We start from the raw sequence: 22,382 nt of genomic DNA on the forward strand, positions 1-22,382 counted from the left end.
AGAGAAATACAACAATGGCGGTGTGTTAGAATGACAAGCTATAAAGGGGAATTAATAGGTGGAGCGCTATTGAGTGGGCGACACATATGGTTGGGAGCATATTTGTGGTACAAGAATCTGAAATGTATTATAGAGCCTTCAATCGGTAGAACCCCAGGTCCCTTCCAATGGTTCTCCACCCTCCTCCGCTGATTGAAGGCGAAGGCAATTCTATTGTAGGGATAGCCTAATGAGAAGGGGCGCAGTCCAGTGAAGAGCGTTTGTGGAAGGGTATGTATGGGTGTGGGTGTATACTCATATGAATAGAAATGGGATAGAAGGGTACACCTAAATGGTGCAGTGCATTTGTGGAAGGGCAGATAATAATGGGGTTGTTTAGATAAGTGGCTGGACATATGGACATACCTTGTTATGTATATACATACATATGCAGTGTTAAATAGTATATAGCTACATTTGTGCATATGTAAATACATAGATAGATGAGCATACATATGTATGTGCACATACACACATGTATATATACCTGCATAGATATACATATATAGATAAATAGGTAAATAGTCACATATATGTAGTGCAGAACAATATATATTTACATATGTGCATATGCAGGCAGGCAAGTATGCTAAAGCATATATGTATATGTATATACACATGTATATATACCAAGAGACATATATATATACATACATATATATATATATATATATATATATATATATATATATCTGGGTATGTGTGTGTTTGTGTGTGTGGGTGCGCACGTGTGTGGGTGTGGCTGTATGTGTGTGCATGTGTGTGTGTATACAAAGAGATATATATATGTAGAATGATTTATTTCAAGAAGGCGGAATACATGCAGTTTAGAATGCCAATCTCATGCCATTTGACCACCAAATGTTTGAAGAAAGTAACTAATATAAGATATATATAAACAAAGATAAGCAACAAGGAAATAAATTTTTTTTTTCCAAAACACTTAACGTAGATGTTGATTCCTTAAGGAAACGTAAATGACAATTATAAAATGTATAGGGGCCATAAAGAACACGCTGAACCTATGGGTGGGCTTGAGGTTTTTTTAGAACTAATAATTTGAAAAGAGATGGTAGCAAGCATAGATGTGGGCAACCATGTTTTTAATATCTGTTTTTTGGTTGAAAATCCCATATGTCTAGACTAAATTAGTAATTGATTATTTGAGAGGGAAGTTAATTTTTCAACAAGTGCTTACAATATAACAAACTTATAATTGAGTAATTTGCAACAATTCTTATTTTTTATTTGGCAAGATTCAATCAAAATGCAATAAAGTTGTAGTCGACAAGTTGGTTTAAATTGTAGCCTAATGTGAAATAACGTAGATGGACTTCTAGACTGCAGATGAGAGAATGCAAGCAGAATGTAAATGGGCATGAACAATCAGTGTGAAGCTAAACTTATTGGGTTATAATTGGAAGGCTGACTGTGGGTGTCTAAACGCCATGTAAGAACCTTTTAGTGGAATAGTTATTACAGCAAAAAAATGCATTGCAAGATGAAATTTGTATGAAAATAATACTCGTCGTTATGTCCAGGCAAGCAAACCAAAGATAAAGGAAAAATAATAATGGAAGGAAGCATTTTACACAATGGGCCAACCAGACAAATGGCAGTTAATCCTATTATGGTGTCTTCCATTTAGAAGTTGCAAGGATGATGGTGGCAACGTGCAATCTAGCAAAGCTTTGCAATGCAGAAGTCCTCTGAACTATGCTTGCATGGCAGTATATAATAAAAGTGTATGATGGCAGAAATATGCAGTCCGATATGCATGAAACGTAGTGTATGATCTACATCCATATATGTATGTGTGTTTGTGTGCATGCAAACAGATAAATGCAAATGTATAAAGATTAATTCGAAGATGTTAGGATTGTCATGATTTGAACTTTAATTCTGTTATGTAAATTTGGAAAAGGTGGTTGAAAAACGTACATAGACTTGCAGTTTGAAAAGAGAAGAAAATCCACAAACATGTACATTGCGATTAAAACTGTGGAGATACCAAAGATAAAGGGAAAACAAAAATGGGAGGAAGCATTTTAGACAATGGGCAAACTTGACAAATGGTAGTTAATCCTATTATGGTATCTTCCTTTTAGAAGTTGTAACAATGATGGTGGCAATGTACAAGTGGACAAAGCTTTAGAATGCAAAAGTCTTGTGAAGTATGCTTGCAAGGCAGTATATAACAAAAGTGTATAATGGAAGAAACATGTGGTGTTATATGCATGAAAGGAAGTGAAAATGGTTCAGCCAGTAGAACCCCAGTTCCCTTCCAATGGTTCTCCACCCTCTTCCGCCGGCTGAACATGAAGGGGATTGCAGCATATATATGTATATAGATATATATGTGGCAAAAAACAATATATAGTTATATGTGTGGATATGGAAATACATAGACAGAGGAGAATCTCTATGTAAATGCATACACACAGATGCATACACACACACACACACACACACACATATATATAGATAAATGGATACATATATGCAGGCCAAAGCAGTATATACTTACATATGTGCATATGCATACACTTATGTAGGGAAACACATACATATATATATATGTATATGCACATATGCATGTATACTGAGATGCACATCTATATATGTGTGTGTTTGTGTATATGCAAACAGATTAATGCAAATATATAAAGATTAATTCAAAGTAGCTAGCATAGTCATGGTTTGGACTTTAATTCTGCTATGTAAATGTGGAATAGAGAGATACATACATGTAGTCCAGAGTAGTATATACTTACATATGTGCATATGCAGACAATTATGTAGAGAAAGACATACATATATATATATGTGTGTGTGTGTGTGTGTGTATGCACATATGCATATATGCCCAGATGCACATCCATATATATATGCGTGTTTGTGTATATACAAACAGATTAATGCAAACATATAAAGATTAATTCGAAGTAGTTAGCATAGTCATGGTTTGAACTTTAATCTTGTTATGTAAATGTGGAAGAGGTGGTAACACAGAGTACATAGAATTGCAGTTTGAATAGAAAAGGAAATCCATAGACATGCACATTGCGATTAAAAGTGTGGAGATGTGTTTATGTATAGAAATACTGAAATATAAAGGCATCATATGTTTGTAGTGCTTTTATGAATAAAAGGAGACACAACAATTGGCAACCTTCACTGGTAGGAAAACATATCAGTTAGAGGATTGAACAAGTCATCTCAAAATGCAAAATAACAACAGTAATATGTGGTTATATGTAGTGGTTCAATGTTTGAAATAACTGCAAGCAAGTGCAGCGGAAAAAAATATTGTGAAATTGTTTGTAAATGCCAAAAAACTGAGCTTTATATAGTGGACGTAGACAAAGAGAAGTTCTAGTTTTTGTCCCCGACATTATAGAGGCATGCGGGCATACCCATTCGAGCAATCTCTGCAAGTAGGTAGGTGGACTCAGCTTCGAAATCGAGCCTTTTCACTTGGTTGATTGTGACTTTTATTCTATGCTCAGAGTTGTATGTGTCAATAGAGACCAAAGCTGAAAAGCTATAGTGCTTGAACATAGCTTTATTAAGTATGCTGTGAGGTGTTTTTTCTGTTGTCAAGTCATATTGCAACATGTATAGTTCCTTTGCAGACAGAGACAAGAGTTTTGTGCCAACCTCATCAAATGCATTAGCCCAAACACTGCCTATATGATCCTATAGTTTCATCTGCAGGAGGTATTTGTAATTACATTCAGGGAATTGTGTTTGACACCTAGGGTAGAACCACAAATTCTCAGCTAATTTACTACATTTCTTTTTACATTCTTTACCGTTGAATTGTAATGGGCAAGCTGTATAGTAAAATTGGTCTTCCTTTATGTAGCGCAAGACAGCTGTAATAGTAGTCTCAATAGTTTCTGGCACAATGCTAAGACGTTGAAGGATGGATGCAATCGACATTCTTTGATACTGGTTTTTTTTGCTATGGATTGCTGAAGAGTGTGGATCAAGGCATTTTTGTGCAACGCCTCTTAAACGGAGTGGGTCTACTTCAGGAATAGAAGGGTTAATTTCAAAAATTGTAGACGCTGAAGTATTGATGACTTTTCCGTTGAAATAACCAACCCTTGCATTTTGAACAAGAAGGATGACAAATGTTCCAGATGCATGCATATTCTTCAAGTCACTGCCTAGTTGTTCTGACGGCGGGCCCCAAAGGTTAACATCTATTGTCAAAGTTGACATATCATTTATTTTTACTATTCTCTTGTTTACTATAGAGCCATCCTTTCTATGAATCACAGAAATCTCTCTGACATCAACAACAGCACCAAGAACATCAACCAAAGTATTGTTGGCAGTGGTGAGAACTTCATCAATAGGGGTGAAGCATGTTTTTATTTCAGTCTGAACAACATTAGGGGTAGATCGCTTCAAAACTGAAGTTTCAGTTAAGATAATCTCAAGGTGGCTGTTCAACTTATTGTATACTGTGTTTGCTTCTTTTACAGTACCTTTGGAAAGAACATATGAAGCTCCTTTTTCAACTCGGTTATAGTGCAGTTCTGCTATTTCGTCAAAGGAAGTGATTCTAATTTCACAACCCTCTTCGTCTATAATATCGAAACTAAAAACCTGGCCATTATGCTCTGGCGTGTTATATTGATGCATCTTCCTCTTATTTGTTATGCGGCCTTTTATGGTCCAATTGTTCTGGTAAGGGTTCAAGCTTTTAATAGGGTTGATATTTTCAGAGGGAGGATTTTGTGGGGAAGGCAACTCTGCACCGAATTTAAGAGCACGTTTAGTGGAGGGTGGGATTTCTCGGCCCAACATTTGCTCTTCCTGTTCTTTAAAGAGGTATCAAGGTTTTCCAAGCAAATGACAATCCGTTTGTTTCACATCAAGAGTGAATATAATGATGGACCTGTAAAATCGAGAATGAGGTATGCTCAATTACAAGAAATATGTTTGTAAATAGAATTGAAAGAGGTTCACATAAATGAGGGAAAACACATTATAGAAGCTACCTTGTGTTCCAAACATATCGACAAGCATAGTTTGTCAACAAAAGAATAGAGCCTATCTTCAACGTCTTTGCATGCAATAAGTCAACATACTTGGGTGGCAAAATGGCTATCTGCATATACGTGCCATCTGACAAGATTATTTTTTATCTGTCATTGTCATTTGGATCACCAACCATTTTTTCAAATGACAAAAGCTGCAGCAATGGTGAAGGGATATCATCTCCAGCATTCATAGATCATATTGCATATGGGGTAAGTTCAAGGTGATTGTTAAGTCCCTACAAGGAGAGGACAACAAGGTTGAATTGATAGAGGAGGGAAGTTTAATAGAAGCAATGCAGACACGATAAAAGAAAACTATGTTTGGTGAGATATATATATATATATATATATATATATATATATATATATATATATATATATATATATATATATATATATATATATATCCAATTTGGTGCCGTTCTATATATCTATTCATGCAACAAGATAATAGAATGTCAATCGTATTACAAGGTGGTGGAGTAGTTTTGAATAAAAGGATGTGGCACTCTATATTTCTATAAGGTAATGTGTTTGGGAGCTTTTTTTTTTTGTCAATGGGTGGATAGAATATATGCGTAGACTATGGAACATGGGAATGATGACACCTTTGTGGATGCAACAAAACATGTATACAAGTGATGTTTTTTTTATTGCTGAAACACCCAAAAGAATGGTCATATCTTTAAATTTGCGACAACATAGAATGGATTATCTTACCAAAGTATCTGGGGGAGGCTGTTGTGATGGACAAGGAGAGCTAGTAGAAGATGTCATACTGCTTAATTCTCTTCACAATTGGAGGAAGTGATCTTTTGTGAGAGCAGACAATGCCTATAGGAAAATAAGCAGCATAAAGAAAGGTTGAATAGCATATTCAAATAAAACCTCCAAAAGAAAGTGCAACATAAAAAACAAACATTCATAAATATTGAGATTGATATATATGCAAATTATACATGCAGACTTTAACAACCCAACAAATCCAATGATTTGTTCCCTATTTTTCCAAGGTAACAAAATACAAATTATAGACAGCCAAAAAAGGAGGTAACAAATAAAAAATTATCAACCAAGCTGGTTTTTGAATGTTAAAGTCTGCCTAGTTGACCAAAGAAGAGGTGGAAAATAGAAATCTATTAGCTAAGTTGCTTGTTAGTTTTTAACTCCGCCTAGTCAACCCAAACAAGGTTGGCAGTAAATACAAAACTTTTAGTTGAGCCAGGTCTTTAGTTTTAAAGCTTGCCTACAAGGCCCAATAAAAGAGGTCACAATTGGAAAAAGGGTAAAGAGAGCTGAAGGCAAGAGTCAGAAAACTATGAGGAAAGTTGATTCTTCAATAACCTTTTGGAAAATGAGTCACACCTTTGATGTATTCTAATCAGTGTGAAGCAGTCAAGATTATATCATACATTTAAAAATCAAACTGCAACCCACAATCCCGAAGGAATACATTCTACCTGTGAAAGACGAACACAGCAACAAGCGAGGCTGAAGTGCAGGCAGGGAAAATCGTATCAATGTTCAATGCACAACCCATCAATGTTCAAGCCAACTCAAAAACAATGTCAATTTTTTTTTTGCTGGGAATCCACATAGAATGCACCACGTACAACTTGATACAATGCAACAAAGCAGTGAATCCGAATGATGGCTTTCTTGCAGGAGGAGGAAATAGAGAGAAAATTCAAATGACCGTGAAAATGTGGGGTACATTAATTAGAGCATGGGAATTCGCTTTTGTAAGTATGCGCAGGCGCAACCAAACCTAGCAGGAGTTTGCGAATGCAAGGAATTTTGTGGCGGCACATTTTGTCGTGCATCCATTGCATTAAGTACAATGTATCTATTACTCATGAACCTTGTAAGTTGCATTCCCATAAGGTCACCGCTAAAAATTTCAGTTGTTCCTCATCGCCCCCCAAAAAAAAAGGGACAATGACTATTTTTTGAGGATAATTGCCCCGACTAAAGCTGGTAGATATAGGTATATCTACATATATAAAGCTATATATCTGAATGCACAGATATAGAAATCCATATGCATGTGTATGCATAAATATAAATATGTATTTATATATGTTCATATACATATAGATAGATATGTATGTATGCACATGGATATATAGATGCAGAAGCACGTATGTATATATGGCCACATGCATAAGCATAAAGCTATATATCTACATGCAAAAACATAGAAATCCATATGCAGCTGTATGTAGAAACACAAATATGTATGTATATATATACATATACATAGATATGTATGTATGCAGATGGATATATAGATGCACAAAACTATGGAAATACATAGGTATGCATAGATCAGCATGCATAAATAAATGAATCTGCATGTGTACATATGTGTACATATATATGTGTATATATATGTGTATATGCATGTGTATCTATGTATATATGTATTTACACTAACATATAGATACATTTGTGGATATGTCTCTTTTTGCTCCTCCCCTCTTTCAGGCTATGCATGTACACATGCAGATTCATTTATCTATGCAAATAAGAAGGGTGACTCAAAGACAAAATGAAGAGACATTTATAGTGTGGAAAATAAGGTGGAAGCTCACAGCAAACAGAGTTAGCAGTGCTAAAACCAGAGAAAGGGGAGTATGTGAATGGGCAGTAGAGTTTTGAGAATTGAAATGAACCAATTTAGTCGTGGGAAACAATAGGAACTTTGACAGAGGATTGTACAAAGAGTTATGAAGAAGTAAAATTAACTATAAAATAGACAATCAGACAGTTAAACCTATAGTATAATTGTATTGATATTCTGGCAACTTTTCAATAAAATCTCAAAATCTTAAGTCTGCAAATTTGTCCTTTACTATAAAGTTGATTAAGATTGAATTCAAAAGAGTTTGCTGCAATATTCTGAGTCTGGTAAAACTCGGGTTACCAATTTGCATCTTACAGGAAATATTTAGAAGAGTTTCTAAACATTCTATAGGAAATTCTAAAGGTTCTTGGAACATGTATTTGTTTCTTTGTTGGAAACAAGTAAATAGAATGAATTTCTTGGCTATTGCAAAGAAAGAACAGAGATTAATGGGAAGAAACCAAAAGAATGCAGGCAGATACTTAAGTCAGAATAAAATACCTATAAAAAAGCAATAAAACAGAGAGATGATACAACTTTTAAGAGTTATGCGGATTACAACATGGAAAAAATATTCATCAACTCGGAAAAACTTCAAATTTGTATCCTTGGGAAAATTAATTTTAGTTAGTTTTCAAATTAAGATCACAACACAATGATCACTATAAAGAGGGGGCTGAAAACAAATTTGAGAAACGTTGAAGTGATTTTTAAAAAATTAGCTTGGTTACACAAATCAAAATCCTCTAGTCATTATAAAGCAATAACCAGTAAAAGCTTGCAACACTGCCAAAATCCTTTTAAATGTGTAGCTATGGGTGAAATGGTAAATTCTATTCAAAACGCCATTATATTTCGAAATATACAAACAGTAAATCCTATTTAGAATGCCATTATAAATACACAAGGTTTGAACCAAACAAATGCCATTTACAGCCAACCCAAAACCCTTATTCACATAAACCCCAAAACAGTCACATATCTGGTTAATGATGAACAATTCCATTGAAACCATACCTGGAAAGATTTTGTAAAAAAAAATGTTCACATGAGGGGTAAAGATGCAGCCATCTACAGGTGTTATGTCATCTTCTATTCAACTGTCAAAGTGCACAAAAAAATATTTCCGTTACTGTGAGATGCAGCATAATATTGGTGTCGCATAGCATATCTAGAAACCTAGATACTATTCTTTCGCTCTTTTCTATCTATGCATATACAAAAAGAACAACTAGTAATTCACCCTAAAAGTCACAAAACACACTGTGAAATGAAAAATGGATAATAAAAAACAAAAAGTGCGGAAACATGAGATTTACCTTCGCCTACAGCTTCCTGGAGGATTGACAAATGATAAAAGCCCAATTTTCTATTTCTTTTTACCTTCAACTACAACTTCGTGGAGGATTGACAAATGATAAAAGCCCAATCTTCTATTTCTTTTCACTTTCAAACGAAAACAGAAAACTTAGACACGATAAGCAAGCGATAGAATGGTGAAATAGTGAAAAGCAAGCGAACAAAGAAAATGAAAACCTAAAATGACATTACTGACAATTTTTCGAGCATAAATGCCCCCACTGAAAGCCTATCGGCTTAAATATTTACTTGGTTCTGTAAATAGCTTAAAATTCTTGCACTAATTTTCTACAGGAGGTACTTATGAAACTGGTCCAACAACTAAACCTTATTATTTTTTAATGCATCTTTAAAAAACCTCCTGTCAATTTGTATTTTGGTTCCAAAAGTTTAAATGGAGAACATTTCACAACACTAATCATTCACAAAAAAAAGCCCTTATGCATTTTCCAAGCAATAGATTATGAGTAAGTTACATAAGATTTTTACAACATTATAAATGAAAATATTGTTTGCAAATCATTTTTAACATACCGAGATTACTATGGTGTTCTGCATAAACTCATAAAATCCAGTAATGGGCTTACATGGTCTTCGCAAGGCATTGCAGATTTCGTAGACTTCCCGTGTGGAGGGCACAACCAAAAAGCCCAAATATTTGCGTTAAGCTCAGGCATCTGGCAGATTAAACATACATTTATTTCACCAGCAATGTGCTCTGTAATGAGTTGGCAAGTTATATGTAAAAATAAATGCAATGAAGTGGGACTACCGCCAACTGCATGCATCAAAAAATGTGAAAACGTTGATCAAAAAAAGTGCCTGGGAAAAATGAAAATATGCTCGGAAAGTGTGTCAGAAAAAATATGGCCGGAAGGCTGACAATTTTCCGAGCATAAATGCCCCCACTGAAAGCCTAACGGCTTAAATGTACATTTTTACCAGTCTACACAACTTGCATAGACAATTTACAAGTTACCAACCTCATGTGGAATATATTTCACGTTTCGTTTGATTTCCAACCAAATTATAGGTTAGACGATGTTTTTTAATTTATCATTCTGCATGTTAACTGCAATAACATATTTGTACAAGAGCAATATCTCAATTGATTCACTTTAATATGTGCAAATAGAGTGGAAATGGAATATCCATAGATATGACGATTGTTTAAGTCTTTAATGAAACTATTATTGTGGCATTATCTCTTGCGATGTCCTATGTGAAGTTTTGGCCTGATAATTAAATGTGAAGATCTCAAGAAATAAATTATTTCAGAATCGGCTTAAATATACATTTTTACCAGTCTACACAACTTGCGTAGACAATTTACAACTTACCAACATCATGTGGAATATATTTCACGTTTCGTTTGATTTCCAGCCAAATTATAGGTTAGATGATGTTTTTAAATTTATCATTCTGCATGTTAACTGCAATAACATATTTGTACAAGAGCAATATCTCAATTGATTCACTTTAATATGTGCAGATAGAGTGGAAATGGAATATCCATAGAGATGACGACTATTTAAATCTTTAATGAAACTATTATTGTGGCATTATCTCTTGCGATGTCCTATGTGAAGTTTTGGCCTGATAATTAAATGTGAAGATCCCAAGAAATAAATTATCATGCCAAAAGGATGATAAATGAGTAGGAAAAGCTCCCAGGTCCGGTCCTACGCACCCATTAGTTTTGATGGAGTTTCCGACCGCTAGCTCGGGAGGGCTTTTAGAACACCCGCTTTTAGAATGCCTGTTCGTTTCACCCGATCCACTTGCTTTGATGGGATATAATTTCCTGGATTTCCTACCTTTCTCTGAGTCGTATTAGCCAATTTCAGGAGTCCCTATTTCCCCTTTGTAGCCGTGATTCCGAGTAGAGTAAAGCCAGCATCTAAAGTTCTTACAAACGTAATATTCATCGTTCTTCGATGCTTTACCAATGTGAGGGCACTCTAAATAAAATATTTATCTCTGAGTGAGACGAAAAAATTATATATATATATATAGTAGATCAACCTCGAGGGATAGATGGGTCATTTCTCGGTTGAGGAGACAATTGTGCTTCACCAAGAAATACAAATTACCCTAGTGCCAAACCACTCTAATGGTTGGAAGAAGCAAACAAGCCCTATAATTTTCTCATTGTAAGAAAACAAATAAAGTCCCTAAAATACAGTTTACAATATATACATGCACAAAAAACTCTAAATTTCCAGTGCTGAACAATGCCTATTTACAGGGCCAAAATAAATCCCCAAAAATGCTCAGGGTTTGAATTTTAAGGATTATGGTTTGGGCTTTAGGTTTAGGGTTTTTTCTATATGATTTAGGGTTTATGAAACTTAGGCTTTAGACTTTAGGGTTAAAGGTTTAGTGTTAAGAGTCCAAGATGTAGGGTTTGAACTTTAGGATTTAGTGTTAAGGGTTTGGGCTTTAATGTTTAGAGTTAGGGTTTGGAATGTAATAAAATGGAGTCCTAGCCTAGAAGTCCTAGCCTAGAGACATAAACCAATCTATTCAAATAAATATGCTTCATTGGAGGAAATGGTCAACAAGATCCAAGTTCAGTCCCAAATGAGTGTTGAATGTTATGTACAATTATTTTCTCTATTGATTTGATTTGATGTGAAAATGTAATGACTAGGTAAAATGATACAAATTTGACAATATTAAACATAAATAGATAGATATGTATAGCTAAAAGTCAACTCAAAAGTACAAATCTAAAAATGAGTTACAACAAAGAACCTGTCACTGAAATTTGGAGCTGAAAAAGTCAAATTGTTAAGATAGGAGCCTTAGTCCTAAAGATGTTTTTGTCAACTAAGGCTTCAAATTTTGGATTAGAATTCCCTATGGATCACTCCCTCCAAAATTTATTTAAAAGGTGTCAGACTATGAAGACAATTAGATTAGTCCTAGGGTTCTCACTTGTTTAGAGTCTAAAACTATGTGTCTTAGTCTTCTCTACACAATTCTATTACCTTTAGCTATCAGATCTATAACCTACATATAGATAGGATTTGAAAATGGTTGTGTTGTATAGGGGATCACCTCAGTCAAACCTTGTGTAGATGTTTCTACCTCCACTATTACTATAACAATGAAAAAATAGAGCTTACACCTAGTAGGGCAGAGACTAAATCTAAATTGAAATGCTATTACCTTAGGATTGATAATGGCGGTTATGCAAACCTCTTTAGATAAGTTCTCCAAGTGTTGATGCAATAACATGAATAAATCATAACAAAATCACTCATGAAAACATTCTTGAAGGTAATTTCTTGTAGCTTGATACTCATTATACTCACATCTGCTCTTGAATGAAGGATTTGGGACTCTTTAATTAGAATTATAACTTGTGAATCGATGATTTGGGAATGATAAATTATCTCCTTATATAGGGTTCTCAAGGTTTTTTCACATTTAGGGTGACTTCAAATGGTCTAGTATATAAATCAAGATCGAATTTAAAAGTGGGAAGGGTGATACTAAGAATGGCTATAATTTAAGGGAATTTTGGTGGGACAACTTTTTAGACTATGGCTCCCAAAAAGGTCTATGGTGCCCAAAAGGGTCTATGGCACCCAAAAGGATCTATGGTGCCAATTTTGGACACTTGTAAGGTCACTATTCAAAGTTGAACACAGTCCCACCAAAATAAGATCTTTGAAAGGGGAGTCATGAGTGTAAAGGTATGTCATGCTAAAGTAGGTCCTAATTTGAGCATTTTACAACAGTAGGATAGGATGGGGCCACAAATAGGTTTGAAATGAGCCATGAGAAAGCACACTAAAGAGAGGACCTAAAAATGAGTATGAAATTATAAAGGGATTACAATTTATGATACTGCATTTAGCCTCCACTTTTGCGAGAGCATGAACTTATGCTCATACTTGTGGCAAAGTAGAAATGAAGGGATAAAGAAGTTGAGAGAAGGACAAACTTGGGATATTATGAAAATAAATTGAGGTATGATTAAGCCTCCAAGCTTAGGATCCTACCAATCAACACAAAATATTTAATTATACATATATAAAACAAACAACATTAATACTAAAGAAAATAAAAGGTTCCATTTCAACTAGTTGAAGAGACCTCGATGTAAAAAATGTCTCAATAGCTCATATCATTCTCATAATTTTATTGTAAGAGCACAATTGAATTATGGAAAGAGATGAGAGCATACATCAATTGATGGGCATAAAATTTCCAACTATAATTGCTTAAATAAATTAAAGGGGGGCTCTTGCACATGAAATGAAGTCATAATTGCATGTGTATTTAATCTTAGCTATTCATATACTCACCCAAGTACCTATAAATTGAGCTCTTTAATCCTTCATTACCACATCTCTCACCTCCTAGATGCTCTCATACTCACGTTGTCTCACACTTAGGCACTCAACAAATATCACATTCATGAGCATCCACCAAACATCTAGACATGCCAAGAAGCCACATCAAGCACACACATACGAGTACATTCTATCTAGATATTGAAGAATCTAAAGAGCAACTACATCACTCATATGTGAACAAATCCACTCAACAAAGGAGATATCTAATTTTGGTAGGTAAAGTAATAATTTAATGGATCCTATTAATGCTCAAGTTGAAGGTATTTGCTTGATTTAGTATAGAGGTTTGATATTGTTTTAGATTTCGTTTTATTCTTTCTAGCTATTACTTATACACCTTCATCAACTACCTACCACATGTAAGATAGTAAATGTGTGCTTAGATACCATAGCATAATCAAGTTTTTTAGGACTTCACAAAAGTTACATCACATAAATGAAGGATGCAATGTATGAAGCCACCATTATAAATATAGATATTCAATAATCCCAAACAAATTTTAAAACAAAACAAAACTTTAGAGTCTTAAATGCACCATCTTATTGGTAGAGCATGATCTTTATCCTCAAGTCACCACAAAGAAACCAATCAAAACATGATCTATAATTAACCATTCAAATTTATAACATCATTCTTTCCAAACTATCACTTAGCACATAAACATTGATGAGGCCAAAAAAACAACTATAAATGTATCACTAATCTATTGATTTTGTCAAAATGTCATTTTTATGTCTAGAGTTTTATTGTGTTAACCCAAACCAAATATCAACCCTTCATGCTAAGTGAAACACCATGAACTTGTGAAGAAAAAGTCACTTAACAATATTGTTAGAATTATAAAAGAAAATAATAACATAAATGGTAACAAAGTATTTTCTATAGTGTCTCGAATTATTATAAATATATTAGGTTTCAATTATGTAGTTTTTGAGTCAAACTTTGACCCATTTCATGAGTAGCGAGTGGTTCAAGCAAATCCATCTATCATGAGGTTGAATGGTCCACTCAACATTCACTACATCTAGGTGATGCTCACAAGGGTGAAACAACAAGACTTCCCAAGAGGCCACTAATACTAATATTACTCCAACCCAAGCATTATTTATCCACGGAATTTCCCCAAAGATCAAACTCACTTTTTTGCTATTCAATTTGCAAAACCTTCAATAAGTGTTGTAACTTATGAACCATTCATTATAGAGTCTCTTTAACTCATCCTTTGGCAAGTTGGAAGTGTTTTTCTTAATGTGTTAAATTATACTATTTATGTCAAGATCCAAATGAGCGGTTTCATAGATTATAATATTTATATCAAGATTCAAATGTACGGTTTAGAGTCAAAACTTATGACACATATTAATGAGTAGTGGTTTTCATTAACATAAACTAGTCAATCAAAATTTGGAACCTTCTCATATTTAAGATATACTAAAAATAATTCTTTCTTTATATCTTGCTAAACTTTTTATTTCTTTTTGTTAGAGGTTTCTAATCATCTTTAGATTGATATTTTGCAATCTATTGGTATTCGAATTACAAGTCTAAGCTGATATTTCTTCAGTTGAAAACCATAGACTAGGAATATCCACTCCATCAAAATGATACACAGCACAATCTTGACCCTCACTATTTGTACTCAACTAATTGAACTGCAACCTTTTAATTTTTTTAAATTTTAATAAAATTTATTGATTATAAATTTGATACAAATAAAATAAAGTTCCATTAATTCAAACTTGTTCAATACATTTCAAAAAAGAAAAGAGCTTTCTCAAAAATTTAAAAATTGAACAATAAACAAATTCCTCAATGCATATAATACATCAACCTGTTTTAAACATTCAGGATCTCAAGCAAACTGCTTTGGCGTTTGCTTTCATTTGCCTGTATCAGTACTTTTTAGAGTCATTCATTCAACCTCAATAGACTAATTAAAAGCATCAGTCTTACACAGTTGTTCAGTTAGCCTTTTCAATATGGTTAAGGTTTTCAATTCTTGGCCTTCGTTCACTGCAAGCAAATACCCCTTCTCTATTTTACAAGAGGTTGGCATCCAGCCGAAAATTTTTGTACTGGATATTTGTCTTCGGCCAGTTACCACTATCATATATATCCGTTTTCCTCCCGCCCAACTGAGATCTATAGTTTGACCAGGGATGCCCTCAACCATGTAATTGGAACCATAATCATCGCTGCGGACCATAGCGCATAAAATGATTGCACCGAACAACTGTTGTGTTTTCTGTGACAATAAAATGATCTTTTTGTATGCTTCTTCTCTGGACTGAAATTCATATAAAGCATCAGCTATACCCGTTATTTCATCTGCCTTCGGGAAGGATGTGGCTGCTTTCCCCATTACAACTGTAAATTCTGACGGCAATTCCTGAAATCAAGATAAAAACAGAAGATTTAGAAATATTTTATTTAATGGCATTAGAACAAGTAAGCAATGAGAATTTAAACATTCGCATTCAATACCTGCAACTCACTAATGAAACTTAGAATACCACCATCCGAAAGAATCATATACTGCAATCCCTTCAAGTATTTGAACCCTGGTATACTCTGCAGCTTCGGACAACACGTAATGGTAATGCTCTTCCCCCAGCTTAATTCTTGAATACCTCTTATATTTTGGAGCTCCTCGCAACACGTGATCCTCATCCTCTGCAGCAAATTGGAATGACTAAGATCTGGTAACTCTTCTATCTCCCAACATTTCTCTATACTTAACATTTGAAGTTGGGTTAGATCATTGGCCGATACTTTTTTCAACTTATCACATTGGATTAACTCCAGACACTTCAATGTTTCTACCCCTATTAAATCCACTTTGATTAGATCTTCCATATGTTCTAGCTTAAGAGATTTTAGACCAGGACCACTAATTGAGACCTTGGATGTGAGCCCTACGTGAGACAGAGTTATGGCTTCAAGGCCAAGCCATAAATCAGTTATCCTGCTAGTGCTTAAAACTATTTCCCCATTTATATACAAACCCAACAAACCCAAAGTTCTAAGACAGTTAAGTCTTCCTACAGATTCTTCAAAGGAACTCCATTCAATTACAATATCCTTCCTGTTTCCTTGCGACTCTATCTGTAGGACCAGACTTTCCAGCAGATTTAACATTCCTAATGACTTCGAAAATCCTTCCCAATTTCTCCGAAGCATAGCTTTTTCCATATAATGGCAGTCGATAAACTTGCAAACGAGCTCTTTTAACTGAGAAGGGACCTGTAATTTAAGGTTATTTTGTTTCCAACTGTTATTTTTCAATGATAATGAATACATATGGACAAAATCATTTTGATAAAGAAGTAAATACCTGGGGCTGGTGCCACAAACTCAGGGATAATCTTCCTCGAACCCTTAAACCCTCCAAATCTTGCAGAGGAACCCATGAAGGAATGCTATCCTTTCCATTAAGCTGAAGCCATCGTAAAGTAGGTGATGTCCCTGAATTTGTCCTTGAATTCTCTACAAAATATGTAATTGACTTGTTCCGAATGGAATTAAAAGATCTATAGCATCGTCCATCGGCTTCTTTAAGGATGTCTGAGAATGACTTTGTTTCCTGCATGCCATTTTAAAGTATGTCATCTTTGCAATTAGAAAAGGATGAATCAAGCTAAAGCTAAACATTCCAAAAGCTTTAAGAACTTGCAAGCTGGAGCATCAATCTTAAGGGCGAAAGCAACACACCAAGTGTTTAAGATCTTGGGGATTCCAGACCCGTTGATTCTGTCCATCATTTGCCATTGCTCTTCCCAAGTGTCGGAGGTGATTATCCATTCTGAAAACAAAAGTAGGTGACACTCCATTATTGATTTCATTCCAGCACTCTTCTCTCACCACTTCAACAAGACGTTTATTTCTCAGTATCCGAAGTGCATCTTCGGCATTCCACCCAGAAGCCTTCCATATTCTTATGCCTATACTTTGATCTTTCTCTGTCAAAAAGCATGCTATATCAATAAAAATTTGTTTTTCCACCTCAACCAGTGAATCGTAGCTTATTTTGAGTACATCTTTAATTTTACCGGACAACCTTCTCCTAACTTTACCCAATTCTAACTTCCAAAACTTCTTGCTCCGACCAAAAACGTGCCCGCCTAATACTCGAAGAGACACCGGGGAACCTTTACACACCTTCACAAAGCATTCAACTAAATATCCGTATCCCCTTTGAGGTTCTGGTCTACGGAATGCGTGCCAACAGAAGAGCTGCCGGCCATGCTTTTGATCCATTTCTTTAATTTCATAACGAACTTTTATCTTAGCCTCTATCAGAACGCTCTCTTTCCGGGTAGTGACAATGACCAGACTATTTGAAGTGAGAGTCTGTTTGGGCAATAAAGCATATAATTGGCTGATGTCACCAACATCATCTATAACTGTAAGGAAACTGAAAATGGGGCTTCTTTCCAGAACACTCTCGATATAGCTGATGCCTTCATCGGTACTGGAAAATTTGGGGTGGGCTGATTTTCAGAGAGCAGATCATTCAAGAGCTTAGTCTGTAAAGAAGTCAAATCATCTTTTGCAGATGCTTCCCGTACATCGAACAAGAAACTCGATTTACTGTATAAAGAACGCTTGCGGCTGAAAATTTGTTTTGCAACAGTGGTCTTGCCAGACCCTCCTACTCCGAATATGCCAATTATGTTGTTCTTCAACCCCTTCACCTTGTCAGCCATTTGCTGGCAGTGCCTTTCAAAATCTTCTACAAGATCATCAAGTCCCACCTCATTACTTGCAACCTCGTAAAGAGCTTTCCTCTTTTTTACCTTCTTCCCATCATATAATTTTGACAGTGCACTTGAACTCTTCACTTCCTGTATCTCCTCCCCATCATATAATTTTGGCAGTGCACTCGAACTCTTCACTTCCTGTATATTCCACAGTTTTTCGATGAGATGTGGAAGAGAAGGCCTTTAATGCAAGCTTACAAAGTCGTTTGCAGCTAGATCTAGTGAAACAATACAGCAATATCCACTATTTGGTGGATAATATAGAGTTGTGAGAAAAATGCAAGGCTAGTGAATGGCTGTTAACAACGTGTAAAAAAGAGTTAACTGTTCCGTAAGTTATGTGACTGATCAAGAGCACATCCATGCTGAATACTAAAATTACACCCCACTTTCAATAGAGACGAAAGATGAAAATACTTGGAGAGTAAAACGATATTCACCAAACTACTATTCTGAAATGTATACCCTGTGGCGAAGGGAGATCTAATTTGGAACAAAGAAAAACAAAATAACTGGGTACAAACAAAGATGAAAACACTTGAGAGTAAAACAATCTTCACCAAATTACTATTCTGAAATGTGTACTCTATCCCAAAGGAAGATCTAATTTATAACAAAGAAAAACAAAAAAACCTGTTTAAAAACAAAGATGAAAATACTTAAAGGTAAAACAATTTTCACCAAACTACCATTCTGAAATGTATACTCTGTCCCGAAGAAAGGTCTAATATGTCACAAAGAGAAACACAGTACCTGGGTAGCAATTTGACCAAATGACAATTTCCTCAATTCCAAATGCTTCAACTGTCTCTCAGGAATTCCTGAGCGAATTTTTTCCAGTAGTGCCTGATCAACCCCAACCCAGAGGAGGCGACTTGAAGTGCCTTCGTAGTTATTTGAATTTCCTATAAAAAATTCAATTCTTGAATTGAGGGAGGGTTCCCAAAAAGAATTATAAAACCGCTCGCTTGTTTCTTCTAGGATTTCTCGGAATCCCTTTTCTTGCTGCATTGAAGAATCATTGGTTAGATTTGCATGCTTTGCTACTAGAATAAATAAATAATAATAAGGTCTTCAGAGCATTTATGAATTAATTTTAAAGACAAAGAAGCAGTGCACCAAAGGTCTAAGAAGCTGAGGCTGCCACAGCCGAGGAGAACCCACTGTATCGGCCAGATGTCTTCCCAAGTCGCGGAGTTGATCATGCATTATAAAAAAGTCTCCTTTTGCCGAATGCTCTACTTCAACAAGGCACTTATCTACCAGAGTTTGAACTGAGCGTTCAGCTGTACTCCACTGGGACGCCATCCATATTTCCATAGCCATATCTTTTGGTTTGTCAAAAAAGAAACAGGCAATATCTATAAATATCTCTTTCTCCTCTTCATCCAGAGAATCAAAGCTGATTCTAAGCTTTTGCATTATGTCGTTCGGCGGGATTTTCTTAGCCTTTTCCAATTGTAACTTCCAATAAACCCCATTCCTATCACGTACATGGCAGCCCAAAACTTGAAGTGAGAGGGGTAAACCTCCACAGACATCAACGAAGCTTTCAACCAATTTTTTATATTCAGGGGTTTGATCCCCTCCGTGGAAAGCATGTCTACAGAAGAGCTCTTCAGCAGTAATCGGATCCATTGGCTTCATCATGTAACTTGTAGTGACATCTGCAGCCGTTAACACACCGAGGTCACGAGTTGTAACAATTACAAGGCTACCAGGGCCTAGCATACCTTCAGGCAACAGGGCATCTAATTGGTCCCGATCATCGATATCATCGAGGACAATAAGAGAGTGTTGATGTGTTGCCCTTCCCAAACGATGCTCCGGTTGCCTATCATCGTGAAAGAGATCTTTTAAGAGCTTACTTTGCAAGGAACGCAAATCACTTCTGGCATGTGATTCTCTCACATTAAAGAGAAAACTTGCGCTGCTGTAGCTTGAACGCTTCCTGCTAAATAATTCTTTTGCCAGGGTGGTCTTGCCAGACCCCCCCATTCCAAAAATCCCTACCATCTTGACCTCAGTATTTGGTGTCTCTAAACAAGATCTTTCAAAATCTTCGACCATTTTATCGAGTCCAATCGGATAATTTGCAAATTGTAATGGGGTGATCCTCCTTTCAATTTCTTGCAGGACACGAGACACAATCTTTTCACACAAATTGCTGAGAGCCAAAACGGAGAATCTCTTTAGAAAGTCATTCTACTATGGTAAAATGAATATCATGTGGTGGAGAAAAATGGAAAATATGATAAATCGTAATCAATACAAAGCACATAGTGTTAAGCTTACTCTTTATTCTGGCTATATTCATATCCAGAGAATTCCGAAGCAGACACGAGGGCTGTTTTCCATTCCTCCAGCTTATCAAGCTTCCATCCTCTACTTTCATAACCAGAAAATGCCGCAGCATACGCTGAATTCTTGTTCTCGATGCGGCGAAACTCCCACGGTTCCGCATCGTAAAACACGGGAATAAACAGGGCGTCAAATTGTTCTAACATTAGAACAAGCTCCTCTAAACACCATGACGACTCTGCATATGCTTTGGAAAAAATGGGTATGTGCACAGCGGATGAGCAAATGCCATCGCGAATGGCAAAAGGAATAGAAGCCCCCCATTCTTTCTCTTCACATTCTAGAAATACACGGCACCCTCTAGCCTGAAGAAGCTCATACAGTTGTTTAGCAAGGGTTTCTGTGACGTCAGGGCCTCGGCAGCTAATGAATGCATCATATTGTTTCGAAGATGCAGTCAATCTTCCCTGTTGGTGTTCGTGTTCGCCAAACATATGGAGAGACGAAGAAGAGGAAGCCATGGATGCAAGATTAGAACTGCAAAATGGATGAAACTTTCTATATCAGAGCGGCCTGGATTTGATGAAAGAATACACCAATAGCTAATATTTATCGGTAACATATTACTTGAAGTTGGAAGAGAAACGATAGGCAAATGTCTCATAAAGATAGGCTGTCCTCGAAAGAGAGTGGGTCAACCAAAGAAAACAAGTTAAAATATTATTAAAAAAAAAAGTTAAAATATAAAAAATTGATAAAATTAAAAAAGAAGCGATTTCAAGAAGGAATGAAATTCTTTAAGGGAACATAATTCTAAGAGTTTTTGGAAAGAGCTACAAGAAAAGAGAAAATAAATAGAAAACAATATTATTGATGTCTATTGGTTAGATTATGTGAAGCTCTTATATGAACGAGCACATGAAAAAAGTAACCCTCATATAATTGACACTTCAATGAAACATTTTTCAATAGAAAATATCAAATAAGGTACCATGAATTTAGCAAGTGCTGAAGCTCAAGAAGGATAAAGAGTAAGGGGGCAGGTTGACTTTAAGCCAAGAAACTCTACCATTGATCACTCCATCACTCTTAGGCACTTCATTGAAAAGGTTTAGAACGACCAAGGTGGAGAGGCTTTTTGTTGTTTCATTGATTGCAGAAAAACTTTAAATGACACTCTTCTTAGGGATGACTTTTGGTGTAGAATGGAAGAACTTGGGATTTCAAATGAGTGTAGAATGGTTGTCCATAAGATTTATGAGCAAGCTAGAGCTAAAATTAGAAGTAAAGAGGGTTTTGAATGATTTGGTGGCAATATTAGAAATAAACAGGGGTATCCTCTTTCCCTTTGTTGTTTGGTTTATATATCGATAAACTTGAAGAATGGTTAAACAATACCATTGGAGAGGGTGTACAACTAGCAGACTACATGCCAAAATCGTTTTTGTATGTGGCAATCTTATTCTAAGTGCAAAATATGTCCAAGGTTTGAGAGAACATATGAAACCTTTAGAGCTCTTTTGTCAAGAGGTTGGGATGTAAGTGAACATCAGGAAGACCAAAGTCGTGATCTTTTATTTGGAAGAGGAAGAAGCAACAGTTTATCTTTGAGGGAAAAAATTTGGAGGTAGTGGATGAGTACAAGTACCTAGGAATTGATTTTCACAATAGGCTCAACTAATAAACATGTAGAACAAAGAGGAGTTAAGGAGGATGGAGAGCTTCTTATCTTCTTTTGAACAAGTGTAGTGAAGTGGAGTTATGGGATCTTGAAAGACCAAAAAAATCCTTTTTGGTTTGTTGGTTGTCTCAGTTATCCTCTATGGTTGTGAGGTTTGGAGGACTATCATGTCAAACAACAAGTGGTGA

At 35.5% G+C, this 22,382-nt stretch overlaps 2 protein-coding genes across 2 annotated transcripts; both read right to left on the reverse strand.

The window, feature by feature from the left end:
• Nucleotides 1–15,233: 15,233 nt before the first annotated feature.
• Nucleotides 15,234–17,854, reverse strand: LOC131875512 (disease resistance protein Roq1-like). The gene is made up of 4 exons (XM_059220049.1): nt 17,164–17,854; nt 16,787–17,035; nt 15,937–16,695; nt 15,234–15,841 (listed from the first exon to the last, which is right to left on the reverse strand). The coding sequence occupies exons 1-4, from the start codon at nt 17,707–17,709 to the stop codon at nt 15,383–15,385; spliced, it is 2,013 nt and encodes a 670-aa protein (XP_059076032.1). The 5' UTR covers nt 17,710–17,854; the 3' UTR covers nt 15,234–15,382.
• LOC131875511 (disease resistance protein RPV1-like) lies at nt 17,850–21,113 on the reverse strand. The gene is made up of 4 exons (XM_059220048.1): nt 20,508–21,113; nt 19,332–20,379; nt 18,966–19,217; nt 17,850–18,350 (listed from the first exon to the last, which is right to left on the reverse strand). Exons 1-4 carry the CDS (start codon nt 21,032–21,034, stop codon nt 17,850–17,852), a joined length of 2,328 nt encoding a protein of 775 aa, XP_059076031.1. The 5' UTR covers nt 21,035–21,113.
• Nucleotides 21,114–22,382: the final 1,269 nt, after the last annotated feature.

The sequence above is a fragment of the Cryptomeria japonica genome, chromosome 4, assembly GCF_030272615.1.
Source record: "Cryptomeria japonica chromosome 4, Sugi_1.0, whole genome shotgun sequence".
Taxonomy (NCBI): Eukaryota; Viridiplantae; Streptophyta; class Pinopsida; order Cupressales; family Cupressaceae; genus Cryptomeria; species Cryptomeria japonica.

Bases quoted from the DNA above. Each gene is read 5' to 3' on its own strand.
- LOC131875512 (XM_059220049.1), bottom strand. From the start codon at position 17,709: ATGGATCAAAAGCATGGCCGGCAGCTCTTCTGTTGGCACGCATTCCGT. The intron at 17,036-17,163 runs GTGTGTTGCTTT...AATGGCATGCAG, and splicing joins CCCAAGATCTTAAACACTTG to GAAACAAAGTCATTCTCAGA. The intron at 15,842-15,936 runs GTATTGAATGCG...TCTTGATTTCAG, and splicing joins GTTTCATTAGTGAGTTGCAG to GAATTGCCGTCAGAATTTAC.
- LOC131875511 (XM_059220048.1), bottom strand. From the start codon at position 21,034: ATGGCTTCCTCTTCTTCGTCTCTCCATATGTTTGGCGAACACGAACAC. The intron at 19,218-19,331 runs GTGCACTGCTTC...TCTTCAATGCAG, and splicing joins CTCAGCTTCTTAGACCTTTG to CAAGAAAAGGGATTCCGAGA. The intron at 18,351-18,965 runs GTACTGTGTTTC...TGGAATATACAG, and splicing joins TTGGTCAAATTGCTACCCAG to GAAGTGAAGAGTTCGAGTGC.